The following is a 22,477-nucleotide window of genomic DNA, read 5'->3' on the forward strand; positions in this document are numbered from 1 at the left end:
TTGGCCAGTGCTAAGTGGGATAACTCCCTAGCCAAAAAGAAAAATAAAGAACTCTGGAAGCTGGAAATCTAAAACATAAACAGAATTTCCTGAAGAAACTCGGCAGGTCTGGCAGCATCAATGGAGGGAAAGCAGAGTCAATGTTTCGGATCCAGTGACCCTTTTTGAGAACTGATTGTAGCTAGTAAAAGGTGGTATATATGTTAAAAAGGTTGGGTAAGAGAGAGAGGAAACGATAGGTGGAGATGGAGCCCAGAGAGATAGAACAGCAAGCAGTCAAAAGAATGGATAATTGTGAGCCAGAGAGAAGGAAGAGCTACTAATATGGATCACTAGTGGATGAAAATGGCATAGTGCAATGAAAACAGCCCATGTAATGAGAAGGCCTGGGTGTGGGGTTTGGGTATGGAACATGGAAGCCTGTGTGGATTTTAAGAAGAAGGTAGAAGCATGCTGTTCAGGCTTGGGGGATTGTGAGCTTGGAGGCTGTGTGGGGCAAATCACCAGATCAAAACCCTGTCAGAGAGAGGAACAGAACTTCTTCACGGTGGGCATACCTGGAAGAGATGTTGCAGTGAGTTAAACACTAAACAAAAAACAAAGAACTGCTAGCGAGTTTTGAGAAGATTTGTAGCTCAGGTTGAGGTTCTGGATGTGAGTTTGCTAGCTGAACTGGAAAACTAACCTTCCAGCTCAGCGAGCAAACTCACATCCAGAACAAGAACTGCGGACGCTGGAAATCTGAAACAAAAATAGAAATTGCTGGAGAAACTCAGCAGGGTCACAGGACCTGGAACGTGGACTGCTTTCTCTCCTCAGATGCTGCCAAACCTGATTAACTTCTCCAACAACTTCTGTTTTATTAGGGTAGCTCCCGCTCTCCTTCAAAAAAATGTGTTGTGATCTTTCGTGTCCACCTGAGAGGCCAATAAGCATTTATTTCACAACTCATTTAATACATAGCATCTGCAAAAATATAACACTTCCATGTAATACATCTGCCCAGACATTGGTGTTCAATCTGGGCAGTGGGAGTTGAAGTGATAACGGTGGTATTCCATAACAATTGTAATTAATTCAGGTTTGCAAATTAACTGTGCTCTGATAATAAGCATTGATGCTAATGTGAAAAATGACCATGTCTTCTCAAAATCAGGACTTAGATCTTTAGGCAAGGATTTTAAAAAATATCATTGACATTCAATCCAACTATGTTATCATTTAATACTTTTAGAAACTTTTGACCCTGAATTTCCCTGTTAACTGTAATGTTGACTCCTGGCCACAAAAGCAATCCCTTCCCAGCCATATAAGTATGGTATTGCGTAGAAATAGGAATTCAGTCTAGCTAGTCTATGTAGGTGTTTGTGGTTCTCTTGAAACTCATCACCAGTCTATTTCCTCTTACTCTTTCAGCCTGCGGGCAGGTGCCTTAATTTTTTGTAGTTGGCAAATTGCTGAAATTTCAAGTCCTGAAAATTTTATAGTTCCTACTCCCTATTATAGAAATTCTTCTCACTCCTGCACTCCAAAACCTGTTTCATCAAGAATACATTAATATTAAATACCTGGAATACACATTTACAGCGCAAGAAGGCAGTCTGTTCCATAGGAAACTGCAATACGTACACCACTTCAACAAAGTATATCTAAACTTCTAAAATACAATCTCTTGCTCCCAAGCTGTTCTGGTTTGGCACCAAATAAATTTTCCAAGTTAGTCTGACTTTTGATTTGTAAACATTGATTATGCTGAACAGTACTCCCATATTTGCCTCTTTCGTTAGGGCTGAATTTGAATCACAAATTTATTAATTTAATGCCTATTATTGTCATTATTGCTTTTCATGCCATATGACAATCTCCAACAGGAGAGTAAATGTCTCTTGACATTCAAGGGCTTCATCATTGCTGAATCCCTTATTACCCTGGAAGGGTTACCAGTGACCAGAAACTGAACTCTTAAGTGGACCAGCCATTTAATACAGTCATTATAAGTGCACATCAGAGGCTGATAATTCTAAAGCATGTAACTGTCCCTGTCCACCATCCGAAAGGCATGAGTCTCTTAGATGGTTACTCCTGTGGTGTAGATCATTTGACCCATTGTATCTGTACCAGTCAACAAAGTTCTGGCTGCACTAATTCAGTTTTGCAATTCTTGGCCCATAGCTGTGAAGACTATGGCAAAACAAATGAATACTAAATAGTGTTTAATTAACATAGAACATTACAGCACAGTACAGGCCCTTCGGCCCTTGATGTTGTGCCAACCTGTCATACTGATCTCAAGCCCATCTAACCTACACTATTCCATATGCTTGTCCAATGACGACTTAAATGTACTTAAAGTTGGCGAATCTACTACCATTGCAGGCAAAGCGTTCCATTCCCTTACTACTCTCTGCGTAAAGAAACTACCTCTGACATCTGTCCTATATCTTTCACCCCTCAACTTAAAGCTATGCCCCCTCGTGCTCGCCGTCACCATCCTAGGAAAAAAGCTCTCCCTATCCACCCTATCTAATGCTCTGATTATTTTATATGTTTCAATTAAGTCACCTCTCAACCTTCTTCTCTCTAATGAAAACAGCCTCAAGTCCCTCAGCCTTTCCTCGTAAGACCTTTCCTCCATACCAGGCAACATCCTAATAAATCTCCTCTGCACCCTTTCCAAAGCTTCCACATCCTTCTTGTAATGCGGTGACCAGAACTGTACACAATACTCCAAGTGCGGCCGCACCAGAGTTTTGTACAGCTTCACCATAACCTCTTGGTTCCGGAACTCGATCCCTCTATTAATAAAAGCTAAAACACTGTATGCCTTCTTAACAGCCCTGTCAACCTGGGTGGCAACTTTCAAGGATCTGTGTACATGGACACCGAGATCTCTCTGCTCATCTACACTGCTAAGAATCTTACCATTAGCCCTGTACTTTGCCTTCTGGTTACTCCTACCGAAGTGCATCACCTCACACTTGTCTGCATTAAACTCCATTTGCCACCTCTCAGCCCAGCTCTGCAGCTTATCTATGTCTGTCTGCAACCTACAGCATCCTTCGTCACCATCCACAACTCCACCGACCTTAGTGTCGTCTGCAAATTTACTAACCCATCCTTCTACGCCCTCATCCAGGTCATTTATAAAAATGACAAACAGAGTGGACCCAACACCGACCCTTGTGGTACACCACTAGTAACTGGTTTCCAGGATGAACATTTCCCATCCGGGATGATCATTTCCCATCAACTACCACCCTCTGTCTTCTTTCAGCAAGCCAATTTCCGATCCAATCTTTCAGCAAGCCAATTTCCGTTCCAAGATTTTTCTGACTCGACCATCCCCCAAACAATGAGTTCCAGACTCCCATCCATCCGCTGCGTGAAAATCGTTCTTGTCAACTCTGCTCTTAGCACTCTATCTCATATCTTTAATCTATTTCCCCAAGTTATTGACCTGTCAGCTAATGGAAAACGTGCCTTCCATCCTATTTGTGCCCCTCAATCGTGTACACCTCTATTTGATCCTTTCTCAACCTTTGTTGCTGTAAGGAAAACAACCCTAGCCAATTCCTCTTTCCTCATTGTTCAGACCTTCTAACTGAGACAGCATCCTGGTAAATCTCCTCTGCACCTTCTGTAGTGCAGTTACATCCTTCCTATTCTGTGCATGCAGTACTCCATTTGAGGCATAATGAACTACTGAGGGACCATGTAAGTCAGGAATTTGGTGGAATATCCTTCTTTTACTTAGATGAATGCAGTTCCAACAACAGTAAAAAAAAATCAACAACATACAGGATAGAGCTATCGAATTGATCTGCACCTAATCTCAATGCCTATACCTAGCACAGTGATAGCAATATGTACCATATTAGTATACATTGTAGTAATTTGTCAAGGGTTCATTGACAGCATCAGCACTTTTTGAATCTGTGACTCTACCATCCAGAAGAATGCAGACTGCACAGCCCACAGAACACCACCACCTACAAGCTGCCATCCAAGCTACACCTCTGCCTGACTTGGAGCTATATCACTTGTTTTTCCAATGTTACTGGATCAAACCTTGAAATTGTCTTCCTGAAGTATTGTTTGCATACCCATGCAATATAGACTGCGTGGTTCAAGAAGGCAGCTCGCTACCACCACCATCTTTCGAGCAATTAGGGGTGGACTAGGTAATGCTAGCCTAGTCTGGGTTGACCTTATCCCATGACTAAATTTAATGAGAAAACAGTTTTCAATGCCTTGATCTTCTTTTAAAGATTGCAGCAGCAGCACAACGTAAATCTCACTGCAGAGATCATTGCAATGAATGTTGATGTACAACTCCTGCGATATCAATGTTGCTGCCTGTTGCCAATTTTGTTTTGTGCGTTTGGTTAATGAGTGTCGAAAATTATCCAGTCACGGCATCATAGATCATGTCATCACTGGATGTCTGTTATCCACATGGACCCATTAATTAAAAAGGGACATTTGGCTGACGAGATTCAACTATCTCAAAGTACATCACTCATTATTTTCAGGCCATTCTTTTGCTTCACTAGACAGTATAGAACTGAAATACTTGGAAAAATTCACGGCTCCATCCCTCCCTTTTTGACCTATCTGTCTCCTCTCCACCTATCTGCTCCTTTATCCATCGTCCAACCACCTCTGCCTCTCTCTCTCTATTTACTTTGGAATCCCCTTCCCCTCCCCCATTACTGAAGAAGGCTCCAGACCCGAAACGTCAGCTTTCCTGCTCCTCAGATGCGGCTTGGCCTGCTGTATTCATCCAGCTCTACACCTTGTTATCTCTATTTGGAAAAATTGTCTGTTTGACACCAGTGCTCACACCTCTTGTTTCCATGATCAGTTGCTTATGGTCTGTCTCAAGAACGGCAAAGTTGCTGTTAGGTTGCTATTACCTTTCACACTGTTGGAGTAAGGCTGTGATTGAGCATGGTTCAATAGAATGAATGATCTGTGAATCTATGTTCAAATTTCTTTTCTACTCCCAGCTAATGAATATCATTCTTGTGTTGAACAACAAATCTTTTGCTACAGTTGTTTCACTTTACTTCCATCTCCCCACATCTGTTGTGACCCAGCCAATATCCTGTCTTAATTTTTTAAATTGTATTGCAAGGGGACTGTCTAAAGATTGCTGGCATGTATGAGAAAGTGAAATTAAACAAAAGTGAAGTTTGCTGATATGGTATATTATTTCCATATGGATGAAGAGACAGTCACTCACAAAAGTATTGAAAATTTATACTGATCTCTGAACTCTACACTGGTGTACAGAACATATTTAATTTTAACTAAAATTTGTTTAATTTTAGAGAAGACCTTTCCCTGTCAGCACTGTGACAAGCAGTTCGCCAATGAGAGGCTGCTAAGGGACCATGTACGAAATCACGGTAAGATGCATCAGTGCATTTGCTAAAGTTTGAAAGGGCCAATGATATGGTTATTGAATTCTATCCTTCAGTGGTGTGAGGGGCACAGGTCATGTTTTAATTGCAAAATGTTGTCCTCGTCTGCCAGACTGTAAAATAAACGTCTACCAGATTTCTTCAGTGAACTCAAAAAACAACCTGTTTGCTAGGAACAGACCTCATCCTTAAAGCAAGTGGCAACTACTGATTAACACATAGTTTAGTTCTGGATCACAGCTATATCCCCTTAATCCCACGTATACACTTGCACTGCTCCTGCAAATTCATTTGATTTCCAGAAAAACCGTGCAAATTACACTTTTGACTTCCATCATTAGCAGTTGAATGACAGCTCACCGATTGCTGAACACATTTCCAGGAAATCACATGATTTCATTCAGCCCAGAAAAGTGTCCAAATAATTCCGTCTCCTCTAACTCCCTTTATACTTTTCTTAACATTGATATGTAATCCCTACACTTGCTAACCTTAAGAAAAATAATCATGATATGATATTGAGCACAGACAAACACTGGGACAAAGTTAGAAAGGGAGTAGTGATCAGAGATAATGAGAACTGCAGATGCTGGAGAATCCAAGATGACAAAGTGTGAAGCTGGATGAACACAGCAGACCAAGCAGCATCTTGGGAACACAAAGCTGACGTTTCGGGCCTAGACCCTTCATCACCTCTCTGATGAAGGGTCTAGACCCGAAACGTCAGCTTTTGTGCTCCCAAGATGCTGCTTGGCCTGCTGTGTTCATCCAGCTTCATACTTTGTCATCTATAAAGGGAGTAGCGTCTAGAGTGCTGGAACAAATTATTCCACTGCAACAACAGCACTGGCATCTGTTAGACAATGTGATACAGTTGCTCAGGTATGTCTTCTGCCCGCAAAGCAGGACAAATTCAAATTAGTTTACATTTTTATTTTTTCCTTTGCTGTCTTGCTTAAAGCACATTTTTTTAAAAATTCTGTTGTCTTTGTCTTCATGTGTTTTAGAATTATTACTTCTAGTTTAAAGTCTTAGTCCTTTCTCTTAGCCAGGATCAGTGTTCTAGCCTAATTCAGGTGGATCCATTCCATCCAATGTGCTGTGAAATCAGATTCCTCTTTCACACATCACTTGTTCAGCCGTGTGTGCACCTCATTGATCTGCTTATCCCCATGTCAATTTATTTGTGACTCAAGTAATAATCCATAGAGAATAACCCTAGGAGTCCTGTTTTCCAATTTAGCTCTTCACTTATAATGCTCTCTGAGTAGTGCCCCATACCAGTTCTTTCCCATGGACCAGATTGACAGAAAACTTCTACCTGTGCAGAATTCAAAGCTGTCAAAGCAAAAGAATGACTTGCAATTACATACCATCTTCATACCTTTAGGATGCTTTGCAACCAGGTAGAAAATGCAGCAGTTATTTTGCCCAGAGCAAGGTCACACAAAAAAAGTCATTATGAGCAGATCATCTGTTTTTACTGATGTTAGTTGAGGGATAAATATTGGTGACGACCTTGGGGAGAACATGCTCAAGCACTTCTCTGTATAATGCCTTGGAATTTTGTATCCTGTTTTGAAGGGCAAAGGTAATCTAGTCCGAAGGACACCACCACTTGCTGTGTGACACTTCCTCATTACTGTAATGGAGTGTTGTCCAGACTGTTACCTTGTAAGTTTTGGTTTTTGATATCAGAGAATAGTAGGCTCCCTCTGCTTTTGCTTACCGTATGTCATTGCTTGCTCAATGCTGTTCATACAGAGACATTGGCACTTGTGTTGACCATGAGGTGCACTGTAATTGTTTAAAGTTTTGAATTAATTATTATTGAGAGCTATAATTGAATTTGGAATTGAATCATTTGTAAGAGAACTTTACTCAGTGCACAAATGCAGCTTTCTAAGGATCTAATGGTTGCAAGGGCCAACTATAAGGTTATTGAATTCTATCTTTCAATGGTGTGAGGGGCACAGGTCATGTTTTAGTTGCAAAATGGTGTCCTTGTCCGCCAGACTGTAAAATAAACATCTACCAGATTTCTTCAGTGAACTCAAAAAACAACCTGTTTATTAGGAACAGAGCGTTATCTTAAAGCAGGTGGAGTTTGCACTGCGCTATATTGGGTTTCCTCCTGCAATCTTTAATTTGTACTATTCCACCCACCTCTACAGAATTCTAGGTGCATCATCTCATATTTAGAAATGGATTAGGATCTAGACTCTTCCAAGTCATAGGATGGATGGAGAGAGGGGAAATTTAAGAAGGGAAAATAAGTATAGAGAAGAGGGGCAGAATAATAATTTTCCCAAAACAATTTGTACCCAGGAACAACAAATTTTTTTTTTAACAGATTAATTTGTGCTTCTGTTGTTAGTGAACCAGTTTAAATGCCCACTCTGCGACATGACCTGCACTACTTTCTCCTCATTAAGGACACATATCAAGTTTCGCCACTGTGATGAGAGGCCATATGCGTGCGACTTCTGTGAGAACAGGTAAGTGTTGTAGTTGTTAGTCAAATTGCTACTACACTATACATGGCTGATCCAGTAATCTTGGCAAACATGACCGACGGCGAGATATAGAGTTGAATTGGGCAAGATGTTCATCAAGGCCCGTAGAACAGCAGAGGAACAAACTGGTTGGCCGACCATGTCTGTGCCAACCATGATGCCATTCTTAACTAATCCCATATGTCTGCATATGGTCTGTGTCCATCTATTCCCTGCCTGTTCATGTGTCTGTCTGAACGCTTGTTAAACATTGCTACTGTATCTGCTTCTACTATCTCCCGTGGCACTGTGTTCCAGGCACCTGCCACCCTCTATGTAAAACAAAATTTGACTCGCATGTCTCCTTTAAACTTTTCCTATCTCACCTTAAACCTATGCCTCCCAGTATTTGGCATTTCCCCCTGGGATAAAGTCTGCAACTCTCCAACTTATTCATGTCTCATAATTTTATATAATTCTATCAGATTGCCCCTCAGCCCCCGATGCTGTAGCAAAAACAATCCACGTTTGTCTGACCTCTCCTTATAGCTAATACAGTCTGGTTCAAGCAACTTCCTGGTAAACAAAGATCTGCAGATGCTGGAATTCTAAACATAAACAGAAATTGCTAAAGAACCTCAGCAGGTCTGTCAGTATCTGTAGAGAGAAAGCAGAGATAACATTACAGTCCAGTTCTGAAGAATGGTCAGTGGACTGAAAGCACTACATCTGCTTTCTCTCCACAAATGCTACCAAACCGCTGAGTTTCTCCAATAATTTCTCTTTTTGTAACAACATGGTAAATGTCTTTTGCACCCTCTCATGCGCTTCCCTATAGTCTGGTGACCAGAACTCCACACAGTACTGTAGATGTAGACTAACTAAAGTCTTTTACAGCTGCAACATAACGTGCCGACTTTTACCCTCAATATCTAACTAATGAAAGCAATCATGCCTTATGCCTTCTTTACTACCTTATCCACTTGTGTTCCCACTTTCAAGGAGGTATGGACTAGTACTCCAAGATCCCTCTGTACATCAGTGTTCCTCAGGATCCTGCCATTTACTGTACACGTTCCAGTTGCATTTGATCTCCCAAAATGTATCACTCCTACTTCTCCAGATTAAACTCCATCAGCCATTTCTCCACCCAACATTCCAACTGATCTATATCCTGATGTATCCTTTGATAACTACAATTTTCGTGTAATCTGCAGACTTAGTAATCAGACTGGCTTCATTTTCATCCAAATCATCTATATATATTACAAACAACAGAGGTCCCAGCACTGATCCTTTTGGAACACCATTGGTCACAAACCTCGAGTTAGATAAACACCCCTCCAAAACTCAACGTCCCGATCATTTCGCAGTAGTTTGTATGTTTTTCTGAAGTGATGCAGTGAGAATCTCACTAGGCAGTGGTGAGTTCCCAGCTGACTCTTGAACTTACTCTTTCAGCATCTTGTTAACAGCCAAACCCACTACGAGTTGCTATTGTAACAAACTCAATGTGTAAAAACTAGCTGTCGGGAAAATTCGACATGCAAACCAGAGCATCACTTACTCGAAAAGTCCTTCATGTTATGTACCTGGTACCTACCAATGTTTCAGTATCTCTGCCGTGTTCCTTCGGCCCCCACTACGCCCACTCCATACCCAGGGCTATTGGCATCCAGTATGTATCAATCTCTGTGAACCCTCATGGCATATATCCAGTCCACTTAGAAGAAACTTCTGCATTTCAATACTGTGCCTCAGGCTGCATCAGCCACTGTCATTTCAATACAAAGACACTTGGTACTCAGAGACGCACACCCAGCTCATGGATTGGACTCGGCTACATCCTTCGGCTCTTTGCTCACTGATGTAGCACTCACTCATTCTGCGCCTGCTTAGATGTTCCCAGCATTTTTGCTTGCCTAACTTTTTTGCACGTTGCTTCCTTAGCCAGAGATATCGACCTTTTATTACTTTCTCTTGCTTGTCATTTAATGTAGAAACAAGTCGGATGTTTGTCACAGTTGTCAACAGGCTTCAGTGTAGTCAAGAGGGTTAACATTCACTCATGCATTTCTGGCTCAGTAAGTCAAGGGCAGCCTCCAATACCAGTCCAGGCTCTTTTCAGGGCACTCAGTGAGTCAAGATCCTCTGGTCATAAAGGAGTTGAATGATGGGCAGTTGAATGATCACCTGTCTTGACTCTTTCTCCCCTGTTGTGGGCTGTTTTGCTCCTGGAATGAGAGAGAGGCAGGTAATACAAAGATGCAAGTGGATGGCGTAGCTATTACAGTTGGTGCAGGTGGACAGGTTTCCAAAGCAATTAAGTAGGCCTTGCAGATGATATGCAGGATTAATGATGTTGTAGGTTGATGTGAGTGAAGGCGGGTGGAGAAGATGTTGCATAAATTAGTGAGAGTGGTAAATCCTTGGTGGATGATGGGTGCAGTACCATTCCTCCAGATGACTGAGACTCTTTTCAACTGGGTGGCAACCTCAGACCATGCTGGCCGTTCAGACTTCTGGGCAGTGGGCTGGACTAAAGATTCAGCTGTCCGTTCCTTTGACCCAGTCCCACTCAAATGCTGAGGACAAAAGCTTTGGTCCCTTGAACCCTCATCTTAGCTGACATTGTAAAATCTCTCTCCTCAACTACTTGGTTCTTCTCTGTCAAAGACTGCACCTCAAAACCTGTTTTGCAGATTCAGCCTTGACCCTTTTGTCCTTCCAAATTACTGGCCATCCCCAACCTCCCATTCATTTTCCCAAATCTTTAAATGGGGTATGGTGTCCCAGAATTGTGCCCTGTGACCCCCAGCATGATTTTTTTAAAAATTGTGCTTAATCATCAGCCACCAGGCTGAATTTGTGTCTGTTTTTCCTACTGCTCATTCCCTTGATCTTGAGACATTGGTTATGTATCCAGTACTTCCTTGTCTCAGACCAGCAGGCTAACACAGAAAGAAGCAAAACCTTAGACCTGCCTGATTTCTTTGACTCAAAAGACTGACTGAAACTTGTCCTGCCTAGCTGCTCATTGCTGGGTAGTGAGAACAGGCAAGGAGCAGTCCTGTACCTCCATTTGACTAGAGCTGTTCAGAATCAGGTCAATGTGGCACAATTGAGAGAGATTTTTAGTCTATTAAATTTGATCAGCTTATATATGCATTGTTGAAGCATGTGCAGTATAGCAAGCTGTGACTTGTTTGAGATGATATCAGAATGTAACAGCAGGGCATAGGGAATTAAATTGTTGCATTGGGATGTTTAACGGAATATGGAGTTGCCCAAAGCCACAGAAATTATTGTTCCTCTGCTCCATTTAATTTTGTTTCATGTTTTCATTGATCCTCTTAATGTGAATCCATATAGTGAGCAATTCCCTGGACCAGGTTGACAGAAGTTAGTTTAGCTGTGACTTAGTCATTAAGATCAGAGAACCGTGGGAACGGATCAGTATTGCTACTTGACGAGGTAATCGTTGTGTTTGTTTTGAGGCAGAGCAACAGCTTCCAAAAGAATTCTCCTTTCATCTTAATCGACATGTTAACATTTAAAAATGAGAAACATAGAAAATAGAAGAGTAGGCCGAAAACAAAAATGGAAGTAGCTGAAAAAACTCAGCAGGTCTAGCACCTCAGTGACACAAAATCAGAGGTAACATTTCGGGTTAAGTGACTCTTCCTCAGAACAGATTCTGTTTCACCAATTTCTATTTTTGTTTCTGATTTACCACATCTGCAGTTCTTTTGGTTTTTATTTAACAAGAGTAGGCCTTTTGGCTCATTGAGACTACTTTGCCATTCGGCGTGGTCACGGCTGATCCTCTGTTCCAACACTATTCTCATGTTGCCTTCCTAACCCCTTGACACCTTTACCATCTGTAAATCTATTTCTTTCCTAAATATTTCAGTGACTTCTCTTTCACAGCCTTCTGTAGTAAAGAATTACATGGGTTCAGCACCCTCTGAAATTTCTCATCTCATCTCCTTTGTGTTCTGTGATATTAGCGTACTCCTGTTTTATGCAGAAGTGACCAGGTTTATGTTTTTGTTTTTCATTCTTGTAAGTCTGAAATAATTCATGGACACCATACAACAATACCAGGGCTATCTAAATGTCACAAGCTATCTAACTGATCTGTGGATGTACCAGCATGGCATAGCATGGCATGGCTTACTGCCACTATCTGATGTAAAATTATGGTTTGGCCATAAGTGCTGGCATTGCTAGTGAGGATCACATCCCATGAACAAGCAGATAAAAAGTCTCTGATTTTCAGGTTTCCAGATTGAAATGTCAGATCTTGTGATTTCATAGGTGAGGTCAAAGATGAGTTGGCCATGTTAAAAGGATAAAGTTACCATTGTCCTACCGGACCATAGCGCTGCTTTTTCATTAGACAGAGAGAGATGATTGGTGACGGTTCAACCTGAGGATCACCACACTTAAGGCAAGAGTAGAGTTTGAGAAGGAGGTCCTTGATGGTAACCTCAGCCAGTGTGAGAACTGAGCACATGCACTTGGCATCACTTTTCATTGTGAACCAGCCATCCAGACAGGCTTGCTAAGCCCAGTGGCCATTTCTTAAAGTTTTCCTATTTTAAAATTGTTTCTTTTTGTCACTCACTTAACAGTTTTAAGAATTTGTACGATCTGCGAAAGCACATCGAAACGCATAATGATGAACCTACATACCGCTGCAGCTCAGATGGCTGTAACTTTAGTGCCCGCAGTGTGCAAACCCTGAAACAGCACTACAGGAGAATACATGAGGTACGTGTCGAAGTGACAACTGGTTTATGCAGGATTTCATATACTTTTACCTTAGAGACCATAGTTTGAACTAACTTCAGGTCAGTGGCATGGAACTCTTTCCTTCCTCTTAGCCTTCCGTTTTCAGTTGTTCCTTTTATTTATGTCTATCTGTGGTTCTTCATTATCCCTTGGAAACTGAAATAGAGGGTAAAATTTCTTAATTTTGCCTAAATTAATTCTGTGGCAAACAGTGACAATGAAACCAGTCGACTGCAACAGCATGTGAAAATGCTAACAATATTATTGGACAAGTGGCAGATGGAACTTAACAGAGAGAATTGTGAAGTGATGCGTTTTGGTAGAAGGGATATGAGAGGAAATAGGGACTTAATGGCACAGTTTTAAAGAGTTTGGGGTTAGAAAAACCTGGGGGTTTACTTGCACTGATCTTTGAAGGTGACACGACATACTGAGAAAAAAGGTTTGATAGCAGCGTTCAACAATATAACAGGGCTTAGTTAAGGTAGGCCAAGCAATGTTGTTCACATTTGATATGGATTTTATTGTCATGTGTACTCAAGCACAGTAGTACAATGGAAAGTGTATAATGTCAGTACACTGCCATCTTAAGTACAAAGGGAGGTGGCAGCAGCAGCAGCAATGATGGCCTCGTGGCCCAATGTGGAAAGAGCAAGAGGCGCAAAAAACTTAGATACAAAGTAGTAAAAGAAACAAGGTTAAGCATTTAAGCATTAAGCAAAAAATGTTAAGTATTACTTTCAAAGAATATGTAGAAAAATAAAGAAACAAGGTTGTAGTTAACATTAAAGTTGTTCTTAGTATAGACCAGAAAAGAAAAGGAATGAAGTTAGAAGTTCAACAGTTTTTGATGAGTCCTCTGCTTACCTTGCTCTTTGGGAGACCTCGTCTGCCTGTTCTCGATGCCGCCTCTGTAGATACCAGGAGCCTCCCTCACCTCCCACTCTATCCACAGTGGGCCACAATGCCATCATTGCTGCCGGTGCTGAAGCTGCTAGCTCCCTGATCTCGTCCTGCTACCTCCGGAACATGCCTGAGCAGGACCCACTTGCACATTGAGATATTGTGATGCCGGGCCGAGAGATCGCCACAGGCTACCGAGAAAACGAAAGACCAAGGGACATGGATTTGAAGTTTTCGGCAAGCTATTTCAAGGCAACTTGAAGATTTTTTTTTAACGCAATGAATGATAAAGACCTGAAACTGGCTACTGATGAAAGTTGTGGATAAAAGTGGAGTTGATTTTTAAAAGGATGGACACTTGATGGAAATAAACTTGGAAAGCTAGGGGACTGAATAGATTGTGCTACAGGATTTGGCATGGATTTATTAGGTAAAAGATCAATCTCCTGTGTGTTTTATATTTGAATCTTGGTTAGTTTCTGTCACAGAAATTTGTATTCATGGATAGAATTATAGCATCTTTTGATTTTGCTACTTAAGAGCAACTGGACAGCTTGTGTTAGTGAGTTCAGAAACATGTTGTTGAACTACTTGGTAATAAATGGATTTTTCAGCATGGCTTTTCCCTATTGCCTGGTTACCATGTTACAGGATAATAGCTCTTAGGAGGACAGAGACCACTAAAGACTTTATATAATAGCCCTAAATTTGTAAAGGAAAAAATGTACTACTTCAAAACATTTTCAAGTTAACAATGCAATAGGCCTCTATCTTAGTCTATAGTCTCTATCTTATTCAGGGAGAAACAAAGCCTCGATACAAGTGCCACATTTGTGCCAAATGTTTTTCTTGGGCCTATACACTAACAATGCACCTACGTAAGATGCACCAGCTGAAGTGGCCTTCTGGACATGCACGATTCAGGTAGGATAATATCATTTGTCCAGAGCGAAAGGGTGTTGTCTTAAACCAACAATTGCTGATGCCATTCATTCCAGTGAACTGTATCTAACCCTTGTGTGCAGAGCTAAAATGTTTTGTTTCCTTCTGCATCAACAATGATTCAAGAAAGGTCACTGCTAGTATACAGTCAATGTGTATGTACATGTGTACATTCACAGTGGATAGATACCATCTGAAAAAAGAAAGTTAGATTTAATCTTTAGTTGAGCGTTCTGGTCAAGGTTCTTGGCTCTGGTTTCGAACTTTAACCCCCATAAGCATAGGTCCTCCATAACTTGCCCTTCTGCTTTCTACAACCTAGATAAATTTTACATCTGTTACGATCCTGGCATTGAGCCCAGTTAAATGCTGACGCCACACATAATATGAACCTGGTATGTAGTGGGATTGGAACCTTCCAATTCAGAGACAGGAGAGCTATCAGCAGCAAGCCACACCATTGATTTTGTAGTACTTCTTTGAAAAATGGGTGGGGCCAATTTGTTTTACTGCAAATTAAAAGAGGTATGAGATCCCACCTTAAATAGAAATAAGGTTGGCCATTCAGCCCACTTTAGTTAATTTTTTGGTCAAGATGTATCTAGTTGACAGTGGAATGTTAATATTCTGAGTGTAGAGGGGACCCAGATACAGAAATGAGAAACTTAAATCCCAGTTGTACAAACTACGATATGGGATGGCAAATGGGGAATTATCTTAAAAACCATATATAAAACAATATAAAGGGGGTTCAAGTGGATGGACTGGCCTGTAGGCAGACACAGTGGTTCTGCATCGAGCATTGCCAGACATAAGCAGGATTTATGGTGGACAAACAGGCGGCTGGAAGAACACAGCAGGACTGGCTGCCGTGGAGGAAAGGAAAAGTCAATGTTTCGGGTATAACCTTCCGAAATGTTGACTGCTCCTTTCCTACAGATGCTGCCTGGTCTACTGTGTTCTTTTAGCCTCCTGTTTGTATACCTTGGATTCCAGCATCTGCAATTTTTTTTGTCTCTAACCGTAAGCAGGATTTATGTTGTTTTCTTGTTCAAATATTTAAATTCGGCTTTCAGAAATAAAATCTGTCTTCAGGATTGTAAACTTGTCACTATAGAGGTCCCTTAATCCCATCAACTATAAACCACCTAAACATTGTTTGCTAAAGTCTTATCTGGCAGGAAGTCACGGTGTTAATGCTTTTTAGTTGTGTAATTCAATAATGGCCAACACATGTTGGGGCAGAATAATGGGAGACTCATTTTACACTTGTCTGTACAGCTGCAGTAAATGATTAAAGTGAAAAGAGCTTAACTTCTCAATTTGAAAAGTCTCCCACAGAAAGAAATTTTAAAAAAATGTCTTTCCCATTGTAGCTGGGTGGTGCTATGGTTAGACCTTGAACTTTCACCTTTGTTACCTGATTCAGATCCAAGTGGATAAAAATTCTTTGTTCAGGATTCCTTGTGAATGAGATGGGCAACCTCTGTTCCGTTTCAGGCGGGTATAACAAGGTGACAACTTAATTGTTCCCTACAATTTGAACTTACCTTTTGAGCTTTGTGTTCTGATAAAGTGAAGAATGTTAGTGCTGTCCACTTTGTTCCATTGTGTGCAAGAGACAATTTCAGAGGTTGCAGATGTCATAAATATTGGAAGAATTGTAAATTATGAGGAAAACAGTGTAGAATTCTGGAAGTACAAAGATAAACTGGGGAAATGGGCAGATAGAGTGGCTGATTTGTTCCAATGTAAGGAAATGTTAAGTGATGCATTTTGGTGTAAAAACATTGAAAAACAATGTAAGATTGGATACAGTTCCAAAGGGGGATACAGGAGCAGAGGGATCTGGGTGTATATGTACACAGATATTCTAAGTGGATGGACGTAGCGAGAGAGCATTAAATAAAGATGAATGTGTCCTTGGCTCTATTAGTAGGGTCATTGAGCACAGGAACAAGAAGATCATGTTGAAATTGTATAAGGCTTATCTTGTGTGCAGTCCTGGGTACCTCATTATTGGAAGGATTGAAACGTATTGGATGGAGTGCAGAAGCAATTTACAAGAATGGTTCCAGGGAGAAGGAACTTCAGTTATGAGGATTGATTGAAGAATTTGGACTGTTCTTGGAAAGTGAAAGGCTAAGTGGAGAACTGATAGATGTTTTCAAAATTGTGAGCAGGTGGGAAAGGGCAGTTAATGAGAAATTGTTCGTGCTCATAAAAGGAACAAGAAGGCATAGATTTAAAGGGATCTGCAAAAAAGCAGTAAGTGCGAAATGAGGAAAAAACTTTTTCACAGAATGAGTAGCTTGGGTATTGAATGGATTGCCTAGAAGTGTGATGGAAGCAGGTTCAGTTGAGGCATAAAAGAGGGAATTGGATGTTAATTTGGTTAGAGACAGTAAACCAGGCTAAGGAGAAAAAGCAGGAGACTGGCATGAGGTAATGATGCTTATTTGGAGAGGCAGTGCAGGCACGATAGGCCAAATGACCTCCTTCTACGTTGTAACAATTCTGTGGTTTTGGTCACCCGGTAAATCTGAGTGAGATTTGCCTGTTTAATGCTATTTTATGCTATGCTAGATTAAGGCTGCCTTGTTGATTTCCCACAGAAATAGCTCTGGCCACAAGACTTTCAAGTCACTTGGGTTGAACCCAGTTCCAGAGGTGAAAGGTCAATGCTTCCACCATTATGCCACTCAACCACAACCCTTCCACCTTCCCCAGTCCCCCTTTCAGATTAAAGATTATAGCTCTGATGATGAAAATGGATCCCACACTATTTATTTTGCTTTAACTGTCCAGATACAAGGAACATGCAGATGGATATTTGCAGTTACATGTGGTGCGCTATGAAACAGTTGAGCTGACTCAACAGATCATCAAGGACTTGGAGAAGAGGCGAGGGCCCCGAAGGAAGGTGACGGAAGCATGTCTCCATACACCAGAACCCCGCCGCAAGACCATCTCTGTAAAACCCACAGCGGGCAAAGCAGGCAAGGAGGAGGAGGACTACCTCGCAATTGCCACTCGGCTGCGGCGTGCTGGGCACCAGGAAACTAGCAACTTGCCAACCAGGCCTTCACTGAAGGCCCCTCAGCCAGCGCAGTGCAACTCCCCAGAGCCCCCCAAAATGGGTGAGCAGTGTTCAGAGATTTCTGGAAATCACTCTCCAATCTATTCTGTCCTCCGTAATGTATCCCAGTCAGCATCTGGGCATCCTGCTGCTCCTGAAAGGAGTGAAGCTGTCCCCTCTCTTGACCCTGTTGACACATTGGAGAAGGTAGCGCGAGGTCTTGGTATTCAGATAATTGGATAGTCAGAGTTGCCAGTAGCAAATTGCTGAAATCCAGGTCCATAACTTCTTTAAACAGTAGTTGCACAAATAAAGCTTGGTGGTGGGTTGGGGGGAGGGGGGTGGGAGTTTGAAGTTACAACTTAACAGGGTCCTGCTGCCTGTATATTAACAGTATTGAGAGGCCAGAGCTTGCTGCATGTGCGGATATTTCAGAGAACCATCAACACGATGCTAGAACAAATTCTTATTCTTGCTTAAATAAAAGCAGAATACCGTGGATATAGGAGATCTGAAATAAAAACAGGAAGTGTTGGTGAAACTTCGTAGGCCTGGCAGCATCTGTGGAGATAGAGACAAACAAAAAAACAAAAAAAAATCATTCTGAGCTTTCATTCTGACTGCACATGTTGGAAAAGGGCTAATGAAGCCTGTTCCTTTATCTGTCTTCCAGAGTTTTTGGCAGGGAGGAACAGTTTGATTTACAATTGTATTGAGATTGAGGGAATGACAAGATAGGTTCAGATGGTGTGGGCCCTTCTCACTAGCAAAGGATCCAGCAAAAGCCAATGCCTATTAAGGTCATGTTCTACATACAAAAAACTACCCTAGACCCTTCAAAGAATATCAATGAATGCCCAGCCAAAGTAGGAAATATAAGGATCCTGACTTATCATTCTGATATCCAACTGATTATTTTAAATGAAATTCAGTGTCTTGGCTGCAGTCAGTCTTCCTGATGACCTACTGTAGCTGTTAATCCCTTGCTGTAAAGAAAAACATCCAACCCAGCACCATTTCTTTTTTTACTCTTGTGTCTTAACACATTGACACACACTTACTTTATCCCATTTAACAGTGACCTATATTGAGACGTTAATGTTTTGGCTGCAGAGCCAGCGGAGATATATGCATGAACTGGTGTCTGCTGCATATAGTAGCTCAATTAAATCACAGATGGCATAGATGTCACTCTGGACATTGGGTCAGATGTTAATCTAAGACCTGTTGTCCCAAGCACTATATAAAAGTTAAGCAGGTTGCTCAATGAGTTCAGGGTTCAACTTCTGATTCCTTAGAGGAACTTGGCTGGCTGACTGCCCACTCATCACTGAGCCATCTCTGGAATGGTGCCCTCACTTCTCTTACAATCCCGTTTGTTTCTCTCCAGAATGTGTCAAAATTATCCTGTGATATTCCGTCTATTTGATCATCTGAAAATCAGCTTTCTTTTTGTGCCCAATCACTTTTTCTTTCATTATTTCTTTCATTTTACTAAAAAGAAAATATGGCTTTTTTGTTAGGCTTTTTTAACTTTTAGGAAAATTTCTCATGGGCCTTCATCTGAGATTTGACTCATTCGTCCTCAGACAGTTATAAGGTAGTTTTTCTGTCATGTTTAAAACAATATCCTATTTATGTCACAGTACTGCCTTCATCAATGGCACAGAACCACCCCAGCAAGAGATAAATATTCAGTGGCTGGTATCAGTGTAATTTTTAATCTTGCTTCATCTCCATACTGCCTTCCTTTTCAGTGTGTCAGTGGCAATGATTTCTGCCCGTTAGTGTGAGGTTGTGGCAGAGGCTTCGAAACCATCTGCAAGTCCACACCCTTAACTGAGAATCGGGAGACCTGGCTATTTCATTAATACCCTTCTGAAAAAGAAACGGATGTTTAAATGCTCTCTGGTCTATATGTGTGACTCCAGTTCCATACCGTTAAATAAGTACACCTACATTTTGAGGATGATTGCAGTGCCATTGTCCACACTGCAGCAGATTTGCTAGCCACTTTCAATCTCTTCAGTTCTGCATACAAGAAACTTAGCCTGTCCTTGAATGTTGTGAAAACAAAGTTGGTACGTCAACCCACAGCTGAACAACCAAATATTCCACTTGCCATACATGTTGAAGGAGAAACCCTGGAATGTGTTGAACACTTTCCATAACTTGGTTGCCAACTCTCTTGAAAGGACATTCTTGAAAGGCTGAGCTAAATTAGCCTTCTAAAAAAAACTCCAGCAGCAACTATTTTGTACAATAAAAACCTCTGCCACTCAACAACTGTCCTCATGTACAAAGCAATGGTCACCACACTCCTGTATCCCTTCAGCAAAGACTCTCACCCCACCCTCCGTTTTTAATGGGAAAGTGTTGAACAAATGCTAATATCCTTTTTGAAGCTGGCTGTACAAGCATTCAGGCAAATCTCAAATCAGTTGGATAGACCCGAATGTTACGTGATTAGCTGATGTGTCTTCACTGCCAGAAGAATCAACTCATGTCCAGTGTTCAAAGAGAGAACAAATACATAGTTACAAAGACACTGAAATCCATGAGTTGCAGCAGCATGGATGTTAGAAATGGGGAGAAATGGTTGTCACATGTTTAAAATAGCCATAATTTGTCCATCAAACAGCATCATACTTTGTGTCCAAACACCTTCATTATGAGGTAGAGCAGCAGGACTGAAGGGAAGAAATGGTGGCAGAACTTGCACCCTGTATCCCATTACCTCTTAGGATGTCCCACTCCATGTATCCAAAGATTTGCAGATCGAGAATCACTCTCTACTGACACATGAAGACTCACTGTACAAACTCTCAATCCTGAGTAGATGATGCCCTCAAAGTCAAGGGACAGCCAATGAAGGCTTTTGACACTTAACTGCCTGCTGATATGGCCTGACAAGTTACTCAAAAAAGGAGGGTGGGCAAGAATACCAGGGCAAACTCCATATTTCAAAGTAAAGTAATTTTTAAAAAAATATCTGGGGCGGAATAGCTGCATTTCATTGCAGGACTGCTACAACTGGAACCTCAGGAAACTGTTTAATCTTGTTAAATGGGAATTATCCTGGTCAACTTACTTGGACTTAGTGTACGTTCCATTGTGCTTGTCTAACTGTCGTTTTACTTGCTGTGAAGCTTCTCCATGTTTCTAGGACATGTGTGGAGGATAAGGTGTGAGACATGTGACATCTAGGCTGGACTTAAACTGGGGCCTCAGCCACAAGTTTTCAACCAGTGTGGCAATGCAGAACCTCCAGTCACTTTGCACCTTCCAGAATTTGAACAATAACAATGTGCCACAAATGTTGTTTGCCTCCTACTGCATTGTGCCAGCAGCATTTTATCCTGATAATGCAATAGTTGTACAGAAGCCCTAACAAACTACTCCTCCTTTGCTCATTTTGCTGACTCCTCCTTAAAAATGATGGTAGGACTTGTTTCCAAGGGAAGTTGCCAAGTTCCGAAAACCTGACAGGGTGCTTTGATTTTTGACTGGAAGTGGAAGTTTGGGTTCTGTGCAGTTTTGCTAAATAACACTGCCACATTGTAAACTGGAAATAAAATGGCAGTGTAGTGGTAGATGTTTGGTTTACATTTCAGAAATTTTAACATAGCTTATTGGAAAAGAATAACAGGCTATGCAGTTTTAAAACTGAACAAAATGGTAGAGCCTTTTGTGACATTGCTACTTTGTTTTGGGTTCAGATCACAGCCTCAGTTATGCACTGGTACCTTCTGTATTAACTATTATTGTCTTCATTCTGTAAAATTCGTAAGTAATGATCCTGTAAAACCTTCCATCAAATGGAAGATTTTTAAACTGTGAAAATAACTTTGCGTGTTTGTTTTAACATATCTTGTCAATGGAATAAATTGTAAACTTGTTTTGACTATGATTTCAGCAATGCCTTTGTGGTCCTGGTGTAAAATCTCTATACTATGTCCTCTTGAACTGTGGAAGATACCCTGTACTGTGAATTTCAAGTTTAATGTTGTAAACATGAGCAATTTATAATAGCAGCTTGAAATAGATGGCGTTGAAAAGATTGCCATTAGTAACCAGTTGTGATGCCATAGAGTGGTAGTTCAAGCCCTGTGGTAGAGCTTTTGCTGGTTAAAGGGATCTTCCACCATGAACACGAGGATTGCAGTATATTTTAGTAATTACGAATGGGGGCATGTGTCTGAATACTAGCCCTATTGTGAATTTTACTGCTGTCTTTTGCAATTAGTGGGCTACCTCAGCTTGGTGACTGCACTGTTATAAATATGATTCACCTAGAGCTGACTGAGGTGGGTGTAATTTTATGATCCTTCCCAATAGTGTGCCTCATCCACTAGGAGCACACTCCCACACGGCCCTGCAAGTGCGGACATGTAAAGTTAACACTTGTGTGCACAACAGATGTTTAATTCTCTGATATTTGTAATAGCATTTGACCGGGGGTTGCTATCTAAACTGTTTTTAACAAAACCTCTGTAACTAGAGACACTTTTGCTGTGTACAAAAGTTTTGATAAATTAATGTTTAATTTACTTGACAGAACAAGCCTAACTTTTAGTCCCAACTGAGACCCTGCTAGTTCTGTGGAGGAATTTACCAGCGGGGCATACAATTAGCTCACTTTTTCTTCAGTAGATTTAGGGATGGGCAGTAAGTCACTACCTTTGCTAACAACGCCCTTGACTTAAGAATGAAATTTTGAGAAGTACACAGTCTACTCACTGCCTCTTTAAACAAACAGTCCTGGTGTTTTAAGAGCACTCAGGGTTCATTTTATCAGAAACAAAACTATTATTGAATACTCAACGGGCAATATT

At 41.1% G+C, this 22,477-nt stretch overlaps 1 protein-coding gene across 1 annotated transcript in view; it reads left to right on the plus strand.

Annotated features, from left to right (window-relative positions):
• The window catches only part of zgc:112083 (uncharacterized protein LOC550461 homolog), a 38,534-nt gene extending 20,590 nt beyond the window's left edge, over positions 1 to 17,944 (plus strand). Inside the window, exons 6-10 of the mRNA XM_048541084.2 lie at positions 5,334 to 5,411; positions 7,804 to 7,924; positions 12,559 to 12,697; positions 14,421 to 14,545; positions 17,372 to 17,944. Coding sequence (XP_048397041.1) covers positions 5,334 to 5,411; positions 7,804 to 7,924; positions 12,559 to 12,697; positions 14,421 to 14,545; positions 17,372 to 17,885 — 977 coding nt within the window. The 3' untranslated portion in view covers positions 17,886 to 17,944. The remainder of the gene's footprint in view (positions 1 to 5,333; positions 5,412 to 7,803; positions 7,925 to 12,558; positions 12,698 to 14,420; positions 14,546 to 17,371) is intronic.
• The last annotated feature ends 4,533 nt before the right edge of the window (positions 17,945 to 22,477 follow it).

The sequence above is a fragment of the Stegostoma tigrinum genome, chromosome 12 (genome assembly GCF_030684315.1).
Source record: "Stegostoma tigrinum isolate sSteTig4 chromosome 12, sSteTig4.hap1, whole genome shotgun sequence".
Lineage (NCBI taxonomy): Eukaryota > Metazoa > Chordata > Chondrichthyes > Orectolobiformes > Stegostomatidae > Stegostoma > Stegostoma tigrinum.